This window comes from Schistocerca nitens, chromosome 6, assembly GCF_023898315.1.
Source record: "Schistocerca nitens isolate TAMUIC-IGC-003100 chromosome 6, iqSchNite1.1, whole genome shotgun sequence".
NCBI lineage: Eukaryota > Metazoa > Arthropoda > Insecta > Orthoptera > Acrididae > Schistocerca > Schistocerca nitens.
This window is the reverse complement of record NC_064619.1, coordinates 466880618-466903299: the sequence shown is the minus strand read 5'-3', so window position 1 is coordinate 466903299 and position 22682 is coordinate 466880618. Positions and strand designations below refer to the sequence as shown.

The following is a 22682-nucleotide window of genomic DNA, read 5'->3' as shown; positions in this document are numbered from 1 at the left end:
AATATGACCCATACATTTTGCCAACTTCATAATTTGATGTATGTTTCTTACATTACCAGTACTGTAACTTAATTTGCATTGTGTTTAACTCTTCACATAGTAATAAACCACAGACAGAAATTGTTCATAATAATCAGTCAGCAACAGAAACAGACATAAAAACATGGCATAATCCTAGCTTTCAGAATCAGAGTTTCCTTCATATAGCCTAACAATTTCCTCGGGCATCATGGCAATTGTCATTTCTAGCAACTCTTAAAAATCAAAATGTTATGGAAATACATATGGTCATAGAAAGTTTGTAGTGGAATATAAGTAATGGAAAAAGTACAGGTGACAAGTCACCAAATAGTTGAGACACTGAGCACAAACAAGACTAAAGACATTGCTGAGCTACTTGAAAATGTCCTCCTGCAGAGTTAACTAGTACGAATAAAACAATGGAAATTTCAGGATTGAATACCAACAATATGAAAAGGATAGATTGCCACTACTTATATATTTCTAGCATTCTTATTCATTGTGCCTGTCTGTGACTCAACAAATTCTCTAAGCCATGACTAGCAGTCTATCCTTTCCAAACTGTTGTAACACAGAATAAACATATACACAAGAATACCTGCATGGTTACATGGTCCTGGCCATTTAATTCTAGCAGCATTGCAGCTCAGTTGGAATGAGAGGTTGTATCAGACAGAGGGGGTGAGGGAAGAAACAATACAGGACGGTGGAGGGAAAATTGAAGGGAAGGATGGTTGATGGGTAGGAAGATGACACTCTCCATTAGATCCTCCATCCAGAAACTATCTTCTCTGAACATGTAGATGTGACCTGACTGACTGGTATATGTCAGTTCAGTAGCAACTTGGTCACCAAGAATGTTGAAATGAAATGTTCATTGTAACATGAATAAATGGCAGCAATGCATGGAATGGGAAACACACCTAAAATATCACAGAACCAACTCAGGGGTGACCTACTCCGCCACATACTGCCTGTTAAATGCCTCATTGATCTGTTGGTTCATTAAGTAGCTTACATCAATTGAAAAGAAGCAAAAATTACAATTCACAAAACCACACTACATGCCTTCTGTCAGCTACTGTCCAGCTTTTGGCCCACTGAAGATGTGCAGCTTGATGAAGTTCTGTGAGCAACAGTGTTTTGCAAAGTATTTGTCTTCAAATGTCCATTGCATGCAGTTTCCTTCAGAATGTTCAGTCATAAAATGATAGAAATGGACCTGCATTCACTAAAAGCAGCAGATCCTGTCAGGTTTGAAACTAATTGTCATTGGATGTGCATGAGACTCATCTTCAATCTCTGTCAGTTAACATCATTTTAGAACCACTTTTCTTACACTGTGTTACATGGTTGTAAGTAGTATATCATTCCTTGCAGATGTGATAGTTACCACATATATTAACAAAGAGATAGAGGGGCTGGCCAGTACTTACCTCAGCTCAGTACAGCCGATAGATACACATAAAACAGAACTGAAAATTTATATTCCTAGCTTTCGGAACAAATGTTCCTTCATCAGGGAGGAGAGAGGGGAAAGAAAGGGAAGAAGGGAAAGGAGATTCAGTTACTCACAACCCAGGTTATGAAGCAACAGGGAAAGGAAAATGGGAGGGTAGCAAGGATGGAGGCATGGTTGTCAGAGGGAAGCCAAAGATATTCTACTGTAAGTACTGTGCCAGCTTCAAACCAAAGAGGATGCATACAGAAGTAAGGAGGTATATAGTATAAAGATAAACACAACTATGTAGGATGAAAAGATGCGTGAATGGCTAAAGAGGAAAGGGAAAGAGGAGAAGACTGAAGAGTGAATGGGACTGAGGTTGTTTAACGTAGGTCCAGTCCAGGGGGATGGCGGGATGAAAGGATGTGTTGGAGTGCAAGTTCCCATCTCCGCAGTTCAGAGGGACTGGTGTTGGGTGGGAGCCGCTTTTGCGGCACACGCGATCTTTTTTCGCCACTCGCTATCTCTGTTTTTGAGCAACGTGTTTTCTTTTCCCCTGATCTGGACATACTTGCTTGGTCTGGTCCACTTTTTCCGTATTTTTCTTATTTAGTGGTCTTCCTTTGGTATTGAACATTACCAACACAATTTCTTTCCTTCTCGTCCTTCCCTCCATGTTTTATTCCTTCTTATGATTACTATTTCAACTTTAGTTATTTAATTTCCCTACCCACCAGTTACCCACTATGTACCCTAATCCTATACCACATTATTTACATTCATTCCGGAAACATGCATTCACCGTAGCCAAACTGCAATCCCACATACTTTTCCTCCGGTCCTGCTTAACCTTTGGAATTACTCCTAAAGGGCTTACCTTAAAAGTTCCCATCTCCGGGTGCAATTCCTCCTTCCACCAGTCTCTCCTGGACTTCCAGAACCTTCAATCCTTAGCCCTTACCCAACTTGTCCTGAATCTCTACACTACTTCATGTAACCACCACTCCCAACAGCTCCTATCTCTCTTCAAAGTCCTCCACCTCTCAAACCCTTGCTTGGAGAACACACTCAGGAACATCATCCTAGAAGCCAGCTGCAAACTTGAGTTCCATGCCACACACCACCTGAAAAAACTATCCACAGTGCTAGTGCAACACCTAAGAAGTGGGGTCCCTCTCCCTATCCCTCACAAACACCAACCACAACAGAACCTTCAACAAACCCCCCTCATAGCCAATAAACCTAGCCTAGCCACCCTACTCAATCTCCCCATCCCAGCACATACCCCACACAGACCAAATCTCAACTATAACCACAGTCAAATGCCACATATCACCAGTCCCAATTCAGTCCTAAACCTCTCATCCAGACCTCTCTCTCCTCCAGAGACATCTGTTCTATCAAAAGGCTTAACCTTTAGCCCCACACCTAAATTCAACCACACTGCCCTGGTTAAAGATCTCCTCTCATTCACCCGGAACCTCAACTGGAAATATCACTTCACTACCCAAACACAGCCCCCAAATACTAGACCCAGTGTTGAACCCTGTCTAGAATAGTTCCGACTGCCTTCTCAAAGGGATCCTCCTCCCCTCCCCCAAAACCATCCCTTGCAGACATTTCAGGAATTCCTCACATCCAGCGTTGCCTCCCAGTCCTTCTTGAAGAACATCCCGACAACCCCCAACATCACCCCAGCTGAATCCCGTGCCATTAAGGAGCTGAAAATAGACCGCTCTATTGTCATCCTCCCGGCGGATAAAGGCTCCACTACTGTCGTACTTGACCGTGTGGAGTATGTGGCAGAAGGACTGCGTCAACTCTCTGACACCTCAACCTACAAAGCTGTTACCCAGGACCCCATTCCCTCCATCCAGACTGAGCTGCAAAAAATCCTAAAAATCCAAGGTCCCTCACAAGGCCTCACAACGGCTTCCATAGACTTACTCACTCCACCTGAGCCACGAACCCTTACCTTCTACCTATTACCCAAAATCCACAAAGAGAACCATCCTGGCCGTCCCATTGTAGCGGGCTTCAAAGCCCCAACCGAACGTATCTCAGCTCTGGTAGACCAGCACCTACAACCTATCTCCCGCTGACTCCCATCCTACATCAAAGACACAAACCACTTCCTAGAACGCCTCAAATCCATTCCCACTCCTCTCCCACCTGAAACCTTTCTTGTCACCATAGATGCTACATCCCTTTACACAAACATCCCACATACCCATGGTCTCTCTGCCCTTGAGCACTACCTCTCCCAACGCCCACCCGAAGATCTTCCAAAAACCTCGTTCCTTATCACACTTACCAACTTCATCCTCACCCATAATTACTTCACCTTTGAAGGCCAGACCTACAAACAAATCAGGGGAACGGCCATGGGAACCAGGATGGCTCCGTCCTATGCCAACCTCTTCATGGGCCGCATGGAGGAGGCTTTCCTGAAGACCCAACAGCTGCTTCCCCTGGCCTGGTACAGGTTTATAGATGACATCTTTGTGGTCTGGACTCATGGTGAAGAAACACTCCTTAATTTCCTCCATAACCTCAGCTCCTTTTCGAATCTGAATTTCACCTGGTCCTTCTCCAAAACCCAAGCCACCTTCCTGGATGTTGACCTTCATCTTTTTGAAGCTCACATCCACACCTCTGTCCATATCAAACCCACAAACAAACAACAGTACCTTCACTTTGATAGCTGCCATCCTTTCCACATCAAATGCTCCCTTCCCTACAGCCTAGGTATTCGTGGCAAACGTATCTGCTCCAGTGACGAATCCCTCAACAATTACACCAATAACCTGACCAGTGCTTTCCTCTCCCACAACTATCCTGCAGACCTTGTCCACAAACAGATTTCCCGAGCAATACATTCCTCCCCGTTCAACAACAATGTTCCTACCCCCAGACCACACAGAAGCATCCCCCTTGTCACTCAATATTATCCTGGCCTCAAAAACATCAACAAATTACTCCGCCAGGGATATGACTTTCTCAAGTCAACCCCGGAAATGAGATCATCCCTTGACAAAATTCTCCCCACACCACCCAGAGTTGCCTTTCGTCGCCCCCCTAACCTCCGTAACATCCTTGTTAAACCCTACAATATTCCCAGATTACCTTCTCTACCCAGCGGTTCCTACCCCTGTAACCGACCCTGCTGCAAAACCTGCCCCATGCATCCCCCCACAATCACCTACTCCAGCCCCGCTACTGGTAAAACATACACAATTCATGGCAGGGCTACGTGTGAAACTACACATGTCATTTATCAACTGACATGCCTGCACTGCACAGCCTTTTACATCGGCATGACAACAACTAAACTGGCTGAGCGCATGAACGGACACAGACGAACTGTCCGCCTAGGAGATGCCCAATACCCAGTAGCGGAGCATGCCCTCCAGCATAATTCTAGGGACCTAGGAACCTGCTACAGCGTATGTGCCATTTGGCTCCTCCCACCCAACACCAGTCCCTCTGAACTGCGGAGATGGGAACTTGAACTCCAACACATCCTTTCATCCCGCCATCCCCCTGGACTGAACCTACGTTAAACAACCTCAGTCCCATTCACTCTTCAGTCTTCTCCTCTTTCCCTTTCCTCTTTAGCCATTCACGCATCTTTTCATCCTACATAGTTGTGTTTATCTTTATACTACGAGGGCCGATCAGAAAGTAACCTCCGGTTGATTTAAAAAAATACACCAAGTTAAATAAAAATATTTTAATATATACATCTTACAACTACATCTTTGCACTATTTTTCTACATAGTCTCCATAGCGATTGAGGCACTTATCGTATCTCTTCACAAGCTTTGAAATTCCTTCTGCATAAAAATCACCCGCTAGTGCCTGGAGCCAGCCTGTGACCGCATCTTTGAGCTCTTCGTCGTCATCAAACCGCTGTGACCCGAGCCATTTCTTCAAATGCGTGAAGAGGTGATAATCACTTGGCGCCAGGTCTGGGCTGTAAGGTGGACGGTTGATAACGTCCCACTTGAAGGACTCGAGAAGGGCCGTTGTTCTGCGAGCAGAGTGAGGACGGGCGTTATCGTGCAAAAAAACGATACCGGAAGTCAGCATACCATGGCGTTTGTTCTGTATAGCCCGTCGTAACTCTTTTATTGTTTCACAGTACACGTCTTGATTAATGGTCATACCACGTTCCACGAATTCAACCAACAACACCCCTTTGGCTTCCCAAAACACTGTTGCCATCAGTTTTCTGGCAGAAAAATCTTGCGAGGCTTTTCTTGGTTTGGTAGGCGAATTTGAATGTGCTCACATCTTTGATTGTTCTTTTGTCTCAGGGTTCACATACTTAATCCAGGTTTCGTCACCGGTCACGATTCTGTTTAACAATGGTTCTCCTTCGTCCTCATAACATGACAGAAAGTCTAATGCAGAGGCCATTCTTTGAGTTTTGTGGTGGTCGGTAAGAATTTTGGGCACCCATCGTGCACAGAACTTACGGTAACCCAATCTTGCTGTCACTATCTCGTACAAGAGAGTCTTAGAAATCTGTGGAAAACCAGTAGACAACTCCGACATTGAGAAACGTCGATTTTCACGAACTTTTGCATCAACTGTCTGAACAAGTTCGCCAGTCACCAATGATGGTCTACCACTCCACTCTTCATCATAAACGTTTTCTCGTCCACTTTTAAATAAACGTACCCATTCACGGACAACTCCTTCACTCTTAACTCTCGGTCCGTACACGGCACAAAGCTCACGACGAATAGCTGCTGCAGAATATCCTTTGGCTGTAAAAAACCTTATGACAGCACGCACTTCACATTTGGCGGGGTTTTCTATTGCAGCACACATTTCAAACTGCCACAAAAACTAAACTAGCGCAGGTACGACGTTCACTTGACCACGGCTTGATGCCGACTGACCTGTTGAGTGCGTGAACGCACAGATGGCGTCGCTACCCCCCCACAACCCGCACTGTGACCAATCGGGGGTTACTTCCTGAACCGCGCTCGTATATACCTCCTTACTTCTGTATGCATCCTCTTTGGTTTGAAGCAGGCACAGTACTTACAGTAGAATATCTTTGGCTTCCCTCTGACAACCATGCCTCCATCCTTGCTACCCTCCCATTTTCCTTTCCCTGTTGCTTCATAACCTGGGTTGTGAGTAACTGAATCTCCTTTCCCTTCTTCCCTTTCTTTCCCCTCTCTCCTCCCTGATGAAGGAACATTTGTTCCGAAAGCTAGGAATATAAATTTTCAGTTCTGTTTTATGTGTATCTATCGGCTGTACTGAGCTAAGTACTGGCCAGCCCCTCTATCTCTTTGTTAGTATTTGTTTCACATCTTTATATGAGATTTTCCATTAATCATTTAGATCACCTATATGGTCCACATCCTTCATTGTTTTGTCCCTTTTGTTAGCTATCACTTACGTCTGTCATCTTAACACTTTCTCTTCTTCAGTGTTTTATATATACATAAATAAATATTTTCGTCACCAACTGTGCTAGTTTCATCTTCCTCCTATTATCTTGTTCCGTTTATAGTCCTCTTCTCTCTTTTATTTATTGACTTATTTATTCAACATTCCATAGTTTTAACGTTCGTTATTCGCTGTTTCCCAGCCAACAATCACTGCCAACAATCTCTTCCACACCTACCAGTATCATCCATTTCCGTCGATTTCTTGTTGCTGGCGATATTTTTGTGCCGTTGGCTATCTTTCTCTGCCACAAGAAAATTTTTTTGGGACATTTCTGCGCCACCCGCGATCTTTTTTGCGGCACGCGCGATCTTTTTTGCGGCACGCGCGATCTTTTTTGCGGCACACGCGATCGCTTTTGCGGCACGCGCGATCTTTTTTCGCCACTCGCTATCTCTGTTTTTGAGCAACGTGTTTTCTTTTCCCCTGATCTGGACATACTTGCTTGGTCTGGTCCACTTTTTCCGTATTTTTCTTATTTAGTGGTCTTCCTTTGGTATTGAACATTACCAACACAATTTCTTTCCTTCTCGTCCTTCCCTCCGTGTTTTATTCCTTCTTATGATTACTATTTCAACTTTAGTTATTTAATTTCCCTACCCACCAGTTACCCACTATGTACCCTAATCCTATACCACATTATTTACATTCATTCCGGAAACATGCATTCACCGTAGCCAAACTGCAATCCCACATACTTTTCCTCCGGTCCTGCTTAACCTTTGGAATTACTCCTAAAGGGCTTACCTTAAAAGTTCCCATCTCCGGGTGCAATTCCTCCTTCCACCAGTCTCTCCTGGACTTCCAGAACCTTCAATCCTTAGCCCTTACCCAACTTGTCCTGAATCTCTACACTACTTCATGTAACCACCACTCCCAACAGCTCCTATCTCTCTTCAAAGTCCTCCACCTCTCAAACCCTTGCTTGGAGAACACACTCAGGAACATCATCCTAGAAGCCAGCTGCAAACTTGAGTTCCATGCCACACACCACCTGAAAAAACTATCCACAGTGCTAGTGCAACACCTAAGAAGTGGGGTCCCTCTCCCTATCCCTCACAAACACCAACCACAACAGAACCTTCAACAAACCCCCCTCATAGCCAATAAACCTAGCCTAGCCACCCTACTCAATCTCCCCATCCCAGCACATACCCCACACAGACCAAATCTCGACTATAACCACAGTCAAATGCCACATATCACCAGTCCCAATTCAGTCCTAAACCTCTCATCCAGATCCCTCTCTCCTCCAGAGACATCTGTTCTATCAAAAGGCTTAACCTTTAGCCCCACACCTAAATTCAACCACACTGCCCTGGTTAAAGATCTCCTCTCATTCACCCGGAACCTCAACTGGAAATATCACTTCACTACCCAAACACAGCCCCCAAATACTAGACCCAGTGTTGAACCCTGTCTAGAACAGTTCCGACTGCCTTCTCAAAGGGATCCTCCTCCCCTCCCCCAAAACCATCCCTTGCAGACATTTCAGGAATTCCTCACATCCAGCGTTGCCTCCCAGTCCTTCTTGAAGAACATCCCGACAACCCCCAACATCACCCCAGCTGAATCCCGTGCCATTAAGGAGCTGAAAATAGACCGCTCTATTGTCATCCTCCCGGCGGATAAAGGCTCCACTACTGTCGTACTTGACCGTGTGGAGTATGTGGCAGAAGGACTGCGTCAACTCTCTGACACCTCAACCTACAAAGCTGTTACCCAGGACCCCATTCCCTCCATCCAGACTGAGCTGCAAAAAATCCTAAAAATCCAAGGTCCCTCACAAGGCCTCACAACGGCTTCCATAGACTTACTCACTCCACCTGAGCCACGTACCCCTACCTTCTACCTATTACCCAAAATCCACAAAGAGAACCATCCTGGCCGTCCCATTGTAGCGGGCTTCAAAGCCCCAACCGAACGTATCTCAGCTCTGGTAGACCAGCACCTACAACCTATCACCCGCTGACTCCCATCCTACATCAAAGACACAAACCACTTCCTAGAACGCCTCAAATCCATTCCCACTCCTCTCCCACCTGAAACCTTTCTTGTTACCATAGATGCTACATCCCTTTACACAAACATCCCACATACCCATGGTCTCTCTGCCCTTGAGCACTACCTCTCCCAACGCCCACCCGAAGATCTTCCAAAAACCTCGTTCCTTATCACACTTACCAACTTCATCCTCACCCATAATTACTTCACCTTTGAAGGCCAGACCTACAAACAAATCAGGGGAACGGCCATGGGAACCAGGATGGCTCCGTCCTATGCCAACCTCTTCATGGGCCGCATGGAGGAGGCTTTCCTGAAGACCCAACAGCTGCTTCCCCTGGCCTGGTACAGGTTTATAGATGACATCTTTGTGGTCTGGACTCATGGTGAAGAAACACTCCTTAATTTCCTCCATAACCTCAACTCCTTTTCGAATCTGAATTTCACCTGGTCCTTCTCCAAAACCCAAGCCACCTTCCTGGATGTTGACCTTCATCTTTTTGAAGCTCACATCCACACCTGTCCATATCAAACCCACAAACAAACAACAGTACCTTCACTTTGATAGCTGCCATCCTTTCCACATCAAACGCTCCCTTCCCTACAGCCTAGGTATTCGTGGCAAACGTATCTGCTCCAGTGACGAATCCCTCAACAATTACACCAATAACCTGACCAGTGCTTTCCTCTCCCGCAACTATCCTGCAGACCTTGTCCACAAACAGATTTCCCGAGCAATACATTCCTCCCCGTTCAACAACAATGTTCCTACCCCCAGACCACACAGAAGCATCCCCCTTGTCACTCAATATTATCCTGGCCTCAAAAACATCAACAAATTACTCCGCCAGGGATATGACTTTCTCAAGTCAACCCCGGAAATGAGATCATCCCTTGACAAAATTCTCCCCACACCACCCAGAGTTGCCTTTCGTCGCCCCCCTAACCTCCGTAACATCCTTGTTAAACCCTACAATATTCCCAGATTACCTTCTCTACCCAGCGGTTCCTACCCCTGTAACCGACCCCGCTGCAAAACCTGCCCCATGCATCCCCCCACAACCACCTACTCCAGCCCCGCTACTGGTAAAACATACACAATTCATGGCAGGGCTACGTGTGAAACTACACATGTCATTTATCAACTGACATGCCTGCACTGCACAGCCTTTTACATCGGCATGACAACAACTAAACTGGCTGAGCGCATGAACGGACACAGACGAACTGTCCGCCTAGGAGATGCCCAATACCCAGTAGCGGAGCATGCCCTCCAGCATAATTCTAGGGACCTAGGAACCTGCTACAGCGTATGTGCCATTTGGCTCCTCCCACCCAACACCAGTCCCTCTGAACTGCGGAGATGGGAACTTGCACTCCAACACATCCTTTCATCCCGCCATCCCCCTGGACTGAACCTACGTTAAACAACCTCAGTCCCATTCACTCTTCAGTCTTCTCCTCTTTCCCTTTCCTCTTTAGCCATTCACGCATCTTTTCATCCTACATAGTTGTGTTTATCTTTATACTATATACCTCCTTACTTCTGTATGCATCCTCTTTGGTTTGAAGCTGGCACAGTACTTACAGTAGAATATCTTTGGCTTCCCTCTGACAACCATGCCTCCATCCTTGCTACCCTCCCATTTTCCTTTCCCTGTTGCTTCATAACCTGGGTTGTGAGTAACTGAATCTCCTTTCCCTTCTTCCCTTTCTTTCCCCTCTCTCCTCCCTGATGAAGGAACATTTGTTCCGAAAGCTAGGAATATAAATTTTCAGTTCTGTTTTATGTGTATCTATCGGCTGTACTGAGCTGAGGTAAGTACTGGCCAGCCCCTCTATCTCTTTGTTAGTATTTGTTTCACATCTTTATATGAGATTTTCCATTAATCATTTAGATTACCACATATATTATTTCTCAAGTGAACATACCTTTTTCTCAACACATACTATCATACAGGGATGAATGGATGCATTATTAGAAGGGTTTTTTAACCAGCTTCTAACAGTGTATACTGATTTTGTGCTAAAATTTACTATTTGTAGCAAATTTTAATATAAAAGAGACTTTCAACTATCAGCTGTTGTGTAAAAGGGCATCATGGATGCCCACCTTCATACCCATTATTTTATGAAACTAACTTTAACAGGAATAAGAGATTCCCTTTTCAAATTATCTTATTACAAATACCATTTTATTTGTTTTCAGGTACTTATTAACCGGATAATTTGCATACAGCACTGTCATAATAAGTATGATAACTGTGGTACTCCATTATCTCCGCCTACCACAGAAGTCGACTTTTCTAAATGAATATACTTTCTGAAACAACAAACATACAGGTGAACATAAAGTCCGGGAACACTTCCAATTATTTACTGCACAAGAACCAAACATTGTACAGATATCATACATATGTCATTTTGAAGAGAAACCCTGAAAGCTTGTTTTCGTGTATACTGCCACAGCATAGTTTGGTAATTTGCCGATACTCAGTGCTAGTCACAAACATGGACAGTTCAGGTGTGGAGCGAGGTTTCTGTGTGTTGGGAATGTTGCAGCAATGGCTGGTGCCTCAAATGAAATCGGACTCTCCATTCATCTTTCAACGAGATGGGGCTCCACTCCATTTTCATACTGAACTTCATGGGTACCTGAACACGGAACTGTGGTATCAATGGATTGGCTGTGCTACAGAAGGGATGGCTGTTTCATGAAATGGCCTCTCCAGTCACCAGATCTCACTCCGTGTGACTTTCTTCTGTGGGGACACATTAAAGATCTGGTGTATGTACCACCCCTACTACGTGATGTAGCAGATCTCCAGGAGACAATACAGGAAGCGACTGCCACAACGATGATGCCATGCTGGGATGGGACAGGTGTGGCAAGAATTCGATTACGATATTGACATCTGCTGGGTCACTCATGGTTCGCTTATCAAATGTTTGTAAAAAAACTTTCAGGGTTTCTCTTCAAAATGACATATGTATGGTGTCTGTACAATGTTTGGTTCTTGTGCAGTAAATAATTTAAAGTGTTCCAAGATTTTATGTACACACTATATTTATCATAGTTGCCATGAATTGTGATTTACATGCTGCTACTATGGCCTAAAATGCTTACTATAACTGAAAACATATGTTGAGTTAAAGTTATACATTATGTGGCCCTCCTGACAATCTCTGATCTCTGTCTATTGCTTGGGTCCCTGATCTACTTTGATAAAACAACAGATCTGATGCCTTCCTACAAGGTGTGGTCATAGTCAAGTCACCATAACTCCTTTCTGCCATTCTGTCACATCCCATCTTATTACACTGATTCCATACAACCAACTGGCACATACATGCCACTTCACTCTCACAACTTATACCAGCATTGGAGGGTAACATGACTGACTGGTACAATTGCTACAACGTCTACAGTGCTGCAAAATGACCAGGGAGTGACCAGTACCATGTCCAATGAGCTTATCTACACGAATAAGCTAATCATTGCCAAAATATTCTAAGCTGAAAGAAATTTCTCTCTTTTTTGGAAAATTATTGACAACTGTTACTCACCCCTGTGAGGTAACGATAATCTGCAGGTCCTCTGAGGTCAAGGCTTATCTTCTCATCAATTGTCAAACCAGCAAGCATTTCATAAAATATATGGTAATTACGTTCACCATTATTTTGTGAAACAATACGAGACTTTTCCAAAAGATACTGCTCAATTGCAGCACCTTCAATGACACATTCTTGGCTGAAATTGATGTTGATATATTTTCCAAATCTGGATGAATTGTCATTGCGTATTGTCTTGGCATTTCCAAAAGCTGAAATGATGATAAATTTTAATACATTAAATTTGTTACTGTCTCTGAAATTGCATTCATACCTTTAATCACACACTTGTTGTTTTAACTCTGAGAGAAATCATGAAATAACAAATGTTTACAGCTGACCATTATAGCAAAGGTATGTTATTGTCTGCAAATGTATTAAATCAATACTTTTTGTATTTCCTTTCCCTCATAAACTGTAAATTATAGTACTTGCAAGTCATTCAATTCACATGAAAAACACATGGATAATTATTGTGTTCTTAATTTTGTACAAAGAACCTTAAGCTCTCCAGTTTGCAATCCTATGTACTATTTTTATTAATGAACACATCAGTTGGACTTTTGGAGTGCCATGACTACAAAGCAGTTGCAGTTTTGTTTTTTAGTTGCTATTATGAAAGTTATTGAAAGTCATTGTTCCTAGGGTGTATCCCATCAAACAAGGTCCACTATTTTCATGATTTAGTAAATTTATTTTATTTTAGCTTTGTGGCTGGAGGCTACCACATTCATTAGTTAACCTATGGGAAGGAAATGCTATCATCAATTGTCTGTAAATTATGTAATCTTTGTTCTATGTTATCATGTTTCAATTATTTGAATACAATATTTTCTGAGGCAGAAATAGCAATAGCCCAGCATTTGCCTAAACAAGAAACTTAGGTCAGCCGGTGCACTAAACATGTGATCATTGATCTGTCACGCAGATTCAATCCTGGTCTGCCTCACCTCTCTGTCTCACATGTTACTCTATACAAGCAGGCTGAAAGTTGTTCAAAAAGTAATGCCTTCTAATTTCTCTATCAGCTAATTAACAAGAAAACAAAATGAATTATCCATATTTGGTGTAACATTTTGGAAGTAACTTTTCACTTCTCAATATAATCTCCATTATTTTAAACTGTTTTAATCCATCTTTTAAGAAGGGTATGAGGGTATGCATCCCATGTAGCAAAAATCAGTGCCTATACTCTTCATACACTTGTCCAAAGAAAATCCAGTCATCATGTCTTCAATATTGTGAGCACAATGAGCTTTGTTAGTGGCCTGAACAGATGGTAATCTGATGGCACTATGTCTGGAATATATTGCAAAAGTGGTAAGACTTCTCCCCATTTTTGCTATCCTGCAACAGACTATGCATCATGTGTGGACCTTTATTGTCATGGACAAGTATAGGAGTTTCTAATGATGATGTTACGAAACACACTTTAACCAATATTATAAAGACAGTTTGCATTATTGTATTAAGCACTCAGGGCTTGTTTTTATGCTTTACCAGAGTCCATAATTAAAGGTGAGTTTGCAGTCACGTTGGACAAGGCATAAGTGGAAGAAGTTCAACATAGACATAATATAAAAGTATACTTTTGTTATGCTTACGTGAAAGCCACTTTCATGCAGGCTATGAAACAAAATGTAAGTGAATGAGCCTTCCATGCAGACACCAACTAGAAATACATATTTTACTTATTTACATAAACCTCACAAAAATGTTTACTAAAAGCACATGATGTGTATAGGTGTAGATCTTGGTTAGGCACAACTACACACCATACTCTAATGGTGGCAGGAAACACATCCTGTAACAGGATAAGCCCCTCAAGCATTCATGTAATAAGCAATTACATTACATTAATACTTGTTAGATAGATCATGAATATGACATTTTGTAATGTGTCAGTTTAATATAAGTTTTCATTACACTTTTTTTTTCATTCCGACTTCATCATTCATATACCTGTGAACATTTTATGACTAAAATGTAAATCACTGTGATAATATCTTTCTTCCTCAAATGTATTTTTCTTATATTTCTTTTGTTTTGTACTGCTGCTTCTGACAGTGTCAAAGATTTGTTTTGTTCATTCCACAACATACTGAGATATGAAACAGCCTTTCACATCATCAAATACAAAAATGATTAAAGCATAATGGTTTACATTTCCTGTTAATTCTGGTGAACTGAAAGCACATAATTTGCAATCATTGTTTTTCACTCAACAGTCCTTGAATACAATTTGTATGTTTACCTAGTTTCTTGAACATTCAGAGAGCTTGTAATGCGGAAAACACTAAGGAAATGTGTGTATAAAGTGGAATACACATAGCACAGTAAGAGTTGAGAAGATGTGCAAAAGTGAGAGGGACTGTATCAGAAAATGCAGCAGCCCACAGCATCATTTTGCCACATCTCTCAGTGGTGGGTACTTAGACATGTGGGTTGACATTTAGCATTGCTTTTAGTGTTAATGCACATATAGTGATGTTCACTGTTTTACCTTTTGCTATGAGTGACATATAGAAACACAAAATATATTTAATGAATGAGTAAGAGAGAGGATTCCATATACATGAATTTTCCAAGGGGGGATTTTTCAGGGCAAGAAACAGTGCATCCATGTGGAGTTTTCTCCAATACTGGCAGCTGGTAGGAGAAATAACAGCTACAACAACAAGAGTGGAACATAGAAAGTCAGCAAATTGAAGACCCCATAAAAAATTCTCTGAATCTTTCTGATCAGAATACGTCATACACCATGCATCTGTTTTGTAACATGCACACTCTGTACTAGCAATAGCTACAAAATCTTCTTTGAAAAGAGGAGTAATGTAAATGAAAAGCCATGGGTTACTACATGGATAAAAATATCTTGTAAACAGAAAAGGGAAATGTATCTTATACCTAGGAGGAGTAATGATCCGGAAACAGTGAAACATTATAAAAACTACTGCACTGTATTAAGAAAAGTTATTAAAAATTCCAGAAGTATGTGCATTATGTCTGAGATTAGCACATCTGATAATAAAATCAAAACAATTTGGAATATTGTTAAAAGGGAATCAGGGCAACTGAGAGCACAGGAAGACTGTATTTCTATCAGACTCAATGAAAACTTTGTTAACAAGAAGTCAGAAGTAGAAAAATTTAATAATCATTTTGTAAGTGTTGTAGAGAAAATGGGATCCAGCTATTCATTAGAAAATGCAAGGCAGTATATGGAAGAGGCAATACCTATGCAGTTTGTTAAAACTGAACTTCAGCCCACCTCTCCTACTGAAACTAGGAAAATAATAAAGTCACTCAAAAGTAAAAGTTCACATGGAATTGATGGCATTTCAAACAGAGTACTAAAAGCTTGTTCCAAACAGATAAGTAGGATTCTCAGCCACATATGTAGTAGCTCACTGAAACGGGGCATTTTTCCAGACAGACTGAAATATGCTATTGTTAAACCATTTCATAAAAAAGGGGATAGGTCTGATGCTAACAACTACTGCCCAATTTCACTTCTGACAGCTTTATCCGAAATTCTTGAAAAAGTAACGTATTCAAGAGTGGCATCACATATTTGCAAAAATAAAGTACTAACAAAATGTCAATTTAGTTTTCAGAAAGGCTTTTCAACAGAAAATGCTATATATGCTTTAACTGACCAAATATTAAATGCTTTGAATAACCAAACATCACACATTGGGATGTTTTGTGATCTCTCAAAGGCTTTTGATTATGTGAATCATGAAAATTTAAGTATTGTGGTATGAGTGGTACAGTGAACAAATGGTTTAATTCATATTTAACTTGAAGAATGCAGAAGGTTGAAATTAACAATACAGATAGTCTGCAAAAATTAGCAGAGTCCTCTATTTGGGGAGGTATCTAGTATGGTGTCCCACAGGATTCAGTCTTGGGTCCCTTATTGTTCTTAATATACAGTATATTAATGACTTGCCACTCTATACTCATAAGATGCAAAACTAGTTCTTTTTGCTGATGAACAAGTATAGTAATCACACCCAACAAACAAGAATCAGTTGAGGAAATTGTAAATAATGTATTTCAGAAAATTATTAAGAGGTTCTCTGCAAATTGACCCTCACTAAATTTTGAGAAAACACAGTATATACAAGTCTGTATAGTAAATGGCATAACACCATTGATAAATATAGACTAGGAACAGAAGTCTGTTGTTAAGGCAGCATATTCAACATTACTGGATGTGCATACTGATGAGAAATTAAATTGGAAGAAACACATTGATGATCTACTGAAACGGTTAGGTTCAGCTACTTATGCTATTAGGGTTATTGCAAATTTTGGTGATAAGCATATCAGTTAATTAGCCTACTATACCTATTTTCATTCATTACTTTCACATGGCATCCTATTTTGGGGTAATTCATCCTTAAGAGAAAAAGTATTCATTGCACAAAAGCATGTAATCAGAATAATAGCTGGAGCCCACCCAATATCATCTTGCAGACATTTATTTAAGGAACTCAAGATATTCACAGTACCTTCGCAATACGTATATTCACCTATAAAATTTGTTATTAATAACCCATCTCAATGCAAAAATAACAGTGAAGTCCATAGCTATAACATCTACATCTACATCTACATCCATACTCCACAAGCCACCTGACGGTGAGGAAAGGTTGATCTTCACTATTCTGAGTTAAAACTGGCTTTGGCAGAGAAAGGGGTGAATGATGCTGCCACAAAAATCTTTGGTATTCACCAAATAGCATTAAAAGTCTGACAAATAGCCAACCAACATTTAAAAACAAATTAAAAGATTTTCTGAATGACAACTCCTTCTACTAAATAAATGAATTTTCAGATATGAAATAGTAACTGTAACAAGTATTAATGTTGTATGTATGTAAAAAGATCACAGGTTAGAATTTAACATCTATGACCTCCCAAAAGGAACAACCTCAGCATTTCTTGAAGCAATTTAAGGAAACCACAAAGAACCTAAACCTGGATAACTGGATGAGGATTTGAAGATTGCTCCTATTGAATATGAGTTCAGCACCTTGCATCGGAATGTCAGTTGGTTGGCTTGAACATGAACCTTTCCAAAACAAAAGTAATATCCAACAAATGGGTCCCAGCTGGAGATGTGAAAGTCAAGGACAGTCTACTAGAAGAGGTCAGTGAATATGTCTACCTTGGCCAGATTATAAATATGAAGGGAGACATAAGGCCAGAAATCTATCAACGCATCAAGCTTGGCTGGCAAGCATTTGGGAAGAATTCAAAAGTATTAAGGTAAAAAATGCCAGTAAATCTGAAGAAAGCAGTATTTGATCAATGCATTCTTCCTGTGATGACGTATGGCTGCGAGACATGGACACTGAACTCATTCACAAAAGGGAAACTTAGGACAGCACAGAGAGCCATGGAGAGATCAATGCTGGGCTATACGAGAAAGGACAGGAAAAGGGCAGATGACATCCGGTCTATGACGAAGGTTAATGACATCTTAAAGAGAGTAGGTTCCTTGAAATGGCAGTGGGCTGGCCACGTTGCAAGAAGAAAAGACAACAGATGGACGAAGCTAGTACTGGAGTGGAGTCCGAGAGAGCACCGGAGGCCTAGAGGAAGACCACCAGACAGGTGGGACAAAGACATCAAGAAGATCGCTGGTAACACCTGGCAGAGAACTGCCCAAGACCGTCCCACTTGGAGAAGACTTCTGAAAGCCTACCTGAATCCACGACTCGAAGAGGCCACATCATCTAATGACTGAATTGGCTGATGATGATGATGATGACCTCAGTGTACCGCCTCACTTTCCAGTATATAACGAAGCAGAAGATGATGTATTACACATATAGCACTGCTTTTAATTATTGAAACATCTTACAGAAGCATATTAAGTGAGATAACACAACACAACTGTGGAGTATAACTGCAAGAAAACACATTACAACATCTTCTTATGCAACAAACAGAAATACTTTGCAGTAAAGCAATATTCTGCTACTGAAATCCCAATAAACAATTACTTATTTTTAATAAAGTGTATGAATGTACAGAAATATACTGTTATACAAAAGCTATGAACAACTTTTTTTCTAGAATCTGCTTACCTTCCAACACTGGGTTTGCTTCCAAGATCTGCTGTTCAATCCAGGAATGTTTGCCACTTATAGCAGCTAGATATTGAAGAATTAATTTTGTGCTCTCTGTCTTGCCAGCACCACTTTCACCACTACAAGGAAAATGAACAAGTGAGATAAATGTAGAGCCACAGGAATGTACAGAGCAAACACAGGAAATCCTATTGTCTACAAATGCTAAAACTGAAAAATGAAACTTTTTTTAATTCGTCACCTGAAATTTGGTTTTAGTTTGTTTATTTGGAGATTGTTGTTGTTGTGGTCTTCAGTCCTGAGACTGGTTTGATGCAGCTCTCCATGCTACTCTATCCTGTGCAATCTTCTTCATCTCCCAGTACCTACTGCAGCCTACATCCTTCTGAATCTGCTTAGTGTATTCATCTCTTGGTCTACCTCTACAATTTTTACCATCCACACTGCCCTCCAATGCTAAATTTGTGATCCCTTGATGCCTCAAAACATGTCCTACCAACCGATCCCTTCTTCTAGTCAAGTTGTGCCACAAACTTCTCTTCTCCCCAATCCTATTCAATACCTCCTCATTAGTTACGTGATCTACCCACCTTATCTTCAGCAATCTTCTGTAGCACCACATTTCGAAAGCTTCTATTCTCTTCTTGTCCAAACTAGTTATCGTCCATGTTTCACTTCCATACATGGCTACACTCCATACAAATACTTTCAGAAACGACTTCCTGACACTTAAATCTATACTAGATGTTAACAAATTTCTCTTCTTCAGAAACGCTTTCCTTGCCATTGCCAGTCTACATTTTATATCCTCTCTACTTCGACCATCATCAGTTATTTTACTCCCTAAATAGCAAAACTCCTTTACTACTTTAAGTGTCTCATTTCCTAATCTAATTCCCTCAGCATCACCCGATTTAATTTGACTACATTCCATTATCCTCGTTTTGCTTTTGTTGATGTTCATCTTATATCCTTCTTTCAAGACACTGTCCATTCCGTTCAACTGCTCTTCCAAGTCCTTTGCTGTCTCTGACAGAATTACAATGTCATCGGCAAACCTCAAAGTTTTTACTTCTTCTCCATGAATTTTAATACCTACTCCGAATTTTTCTTTTGTTTCCTTAATTGCTTGTTCAATATACAGATTGAATAACATCGGGGAGAGGCTACAACCCTGTCTCACTCCTTTCCCAACCACTGCTTCCCTTTCATGCCCCTCGACTCTTATAACTGCCATCTGGTTTCTGTACAAATTGTAAATAGCCTTTCGCTCCCTGTATTTTACCCCTGCCACCTTCAGAATTTGAAAGAGTATTCCAGTTAACATTGTCAAAAGCTTTCTCTAAGTCTACAAATGCTAGAAACGTAGGTTTGCCTTTTCTTAATCTTTCTTCTAGGATAAGTCGTAAGGTTAGTATTGCCTCACGTGTTCCAACATTTCTACGGAATCCAAACTGATCTTCCCCGAGGTCCGCTTCTACCAATTTTTCCATTCGTCTGTAAAGAATTCACGTTAGTATTTTGCAGCTGTGACTTATTAAACTGATGGTTCGGTAATTTTCACATCTGTCAACACCTGCTTTCTTTGGGATTGGAATTATTATATTCTTCTTGAAGTCTGAGGGTATTTCGCCTGTCTCATACATCTTGCTCACCAGATGGTAGAGTTTTGTTAGGACTGGCTCTCCCAAGGCCATCAGCAGTTCTAATGGAATGTTGTCTACTCCTGGGGCCTTGTTTTGACTCAGGTCTTTCAGTGCTCTGTCAAACTCTTCAAGCAGTATCTTATCTCCCATTTCGTCTTCGTCTACATCCTCTTTCATTTCCATAATATTGTCCTCAAGTACATCGCCCTTGTATAAACCCTCTATATACTCCTTCCACCTTTCTGCCTTCCCTTCTTTGCTTAGAACTGGGTTGCCATCTGAGCTCTTGATATTCATACAAGTGGTTCTCTACTCTCCAAAGGTCTCTTTAATTTTCCTGTAGGCAGTATCTATCTTACCCCTAGTGAGACAAGCCTCTACATCCTTACATTTGTCCTCTAGCCATCCCTGCTTAGCCATTTTGCACTTCCTGTCGATCTCATTTTTGAGACGTTTGTATTCCTTTTTGCCTGCTTCATTCACTGCATTTTTATATTTTCTCCTTTCATCAATTACATTCAATATTTCTTCTGTTACCCAAGGATTTCTATTAGCCATCGCCTTTTTACCTACTTGATCGTCTGCTGCCTTCACTACTTCATCCCTCAGAGCTACCAATTCTTTTTCTACTGTATTTCTTTCCCCCATTCCTGTCAATTGTTCCCCTATGCTCTCCCTGAAACTCTCTACAACCTCTGGTTCTTTCAGTTTCTCCAGGTCCCATCTCCTTAAATTCCCACCTTTTTGCAGTTTCTTCAGTTTCAATCTGCAGTTCATAACCAATAGATTGTGGTCAGAATCCACATCTGCCCCTGGAAATGTCTTACAATTTAAAACCTGGTTCCTAAATCTCTGTCTTACCATTATATAATCTATCTGATACCTTTTAGTATCTCCAGGATTCTTCCAGGTATACAACCTTCTTTTATGATTCTTGAACCAAGTGTTAGCTATGATTAAGTTATGCTCTGTGCAAAATTCTACAAGGCGGCTTCCTCTTCCATTTCTTCCCCCCAATCCATATTCACCTACTATGTTTCCTTCTCTCCCTTTTCCTACTGACGAATTCCAGTCACCCATGACTATTAAATTTTCGTCTCCCTTCATCACCTGAATAATTTCTTTTATCTCGTCATACATTTCTTCAATTTCTTCATCATCTGCAGAGCTAGTTGGCATATAAACTTGTACTACTGTAGTAGGCATGGGCTTTGTGTCTCTCTTGGCCACAATAATGCGTTCACTATGCTGCTTGTAGTAGGTAACCCGCACTCCTATTTTTTTATTCATTATGAAACCTACTCCTGCATTACCCCTATTTGATTTTGTATTTATAACCCTGTATTCACCTGACCAAAAGTCTTGTTCCTCCTGCCACCAAACTTCACTAATTCCCACTATATCTAGCTTTAACCTATCCATTTCCCTTTTTAAATTTTCTAACCTACCTGCCCGATTAAGGGATCTGACATTCCACGCTCCGATCCGTAGAACGCCAGTTTTCTTTCTCCTGATAATGACGTCCCCTTGAGTAGTCCCCGCCCGGAGATCCGAAGGGGGGACTATTTTACCTCCGGAATATTTTACCCAAGAGGACACCATCATCATTTAATCATACAGTAAAGCTGCATGTCCTCGGGAAAAATTACGGCTGTAGTTTTCCCTTGCTTTCAGCCGTTCGCAGTACCAGCACAGCAAGGCCGTTTTGGTTAATGTTACAAGGCCAAATCAGTCAATCATCCAGACTGTTGCCCCTGCAACTACTGAAAAGGCTGCTGCCCCTCTTCAGGAACCACATGTTTGTCTGGCCTCTCAACAGATACCCCTCTGTTGTGGTTGCACCTACGGTACGGCCATCTGTATCGCTGAGGCACGCAAGCCTCCCCACCGACGGCAAGGTCCATGGTTCATGGGGGGGGGGGGGGGGGGGGGGGGGGGTATTTGGAGATAAAGACAACATATTTTGAATTAACTAAACTATCTGAAATACTTAACACAATATATTTCTGACAGTCAACTGTTACTTTTCAAGCAATTAGTAATCTGGAAACAGAATCATGAGTAGTATTCTTCACACACACATATCTCAATGAGCTGCCAAACTATGGGCAAAACAATAACTGCAGCCAATGCTTACATTAGCTTCCATCTGCACCTACCACAAGTAGACTGATTTAACTTAAGTGAATAATCTTTGCCCTTAATCTGAGTTTCCACAAGCAATCAAAGTGATGTCACTCAAGTAGTGTCATCAAAGATGCTTGTGGAAACATCTAAATTCCAGTCAAGTGATGCAACTTATTGTCACACCACTAAAAGTTAAAGTTGTTATAACTTTTTGATGCCACTTGCCTTCCTCATTTAATGGACTGCCA

General features: G+C 41.4%; 1 protein-coding gene across 1 annotated transcript in view; it reads right to left on the bottom strand.

Moving 5' to 3' along the window:
- Window positions 1-22682, bottom strand: part of LOC126262482 (myosin-VIIa-like) — a 390655-nt gene that overhangs the window by 311740 nt on the left and 56233 nt on the right. The window contains exons 5-6 of the mRNA XM_049959145.1: window positions 18659-18780; window positions 12510-12766 (exon numbers count right to left, since the gene is read on the bottom strand). Of these exons, the coding sequence (XP_049815102.1) occupies window positions 12510-12766; window positions 18659-18780 (379 nt within the window). The remainder of the gene's footprint in view (window positions 1-12509; window positions 12767-18658; window positions 18781-22682) is intronic.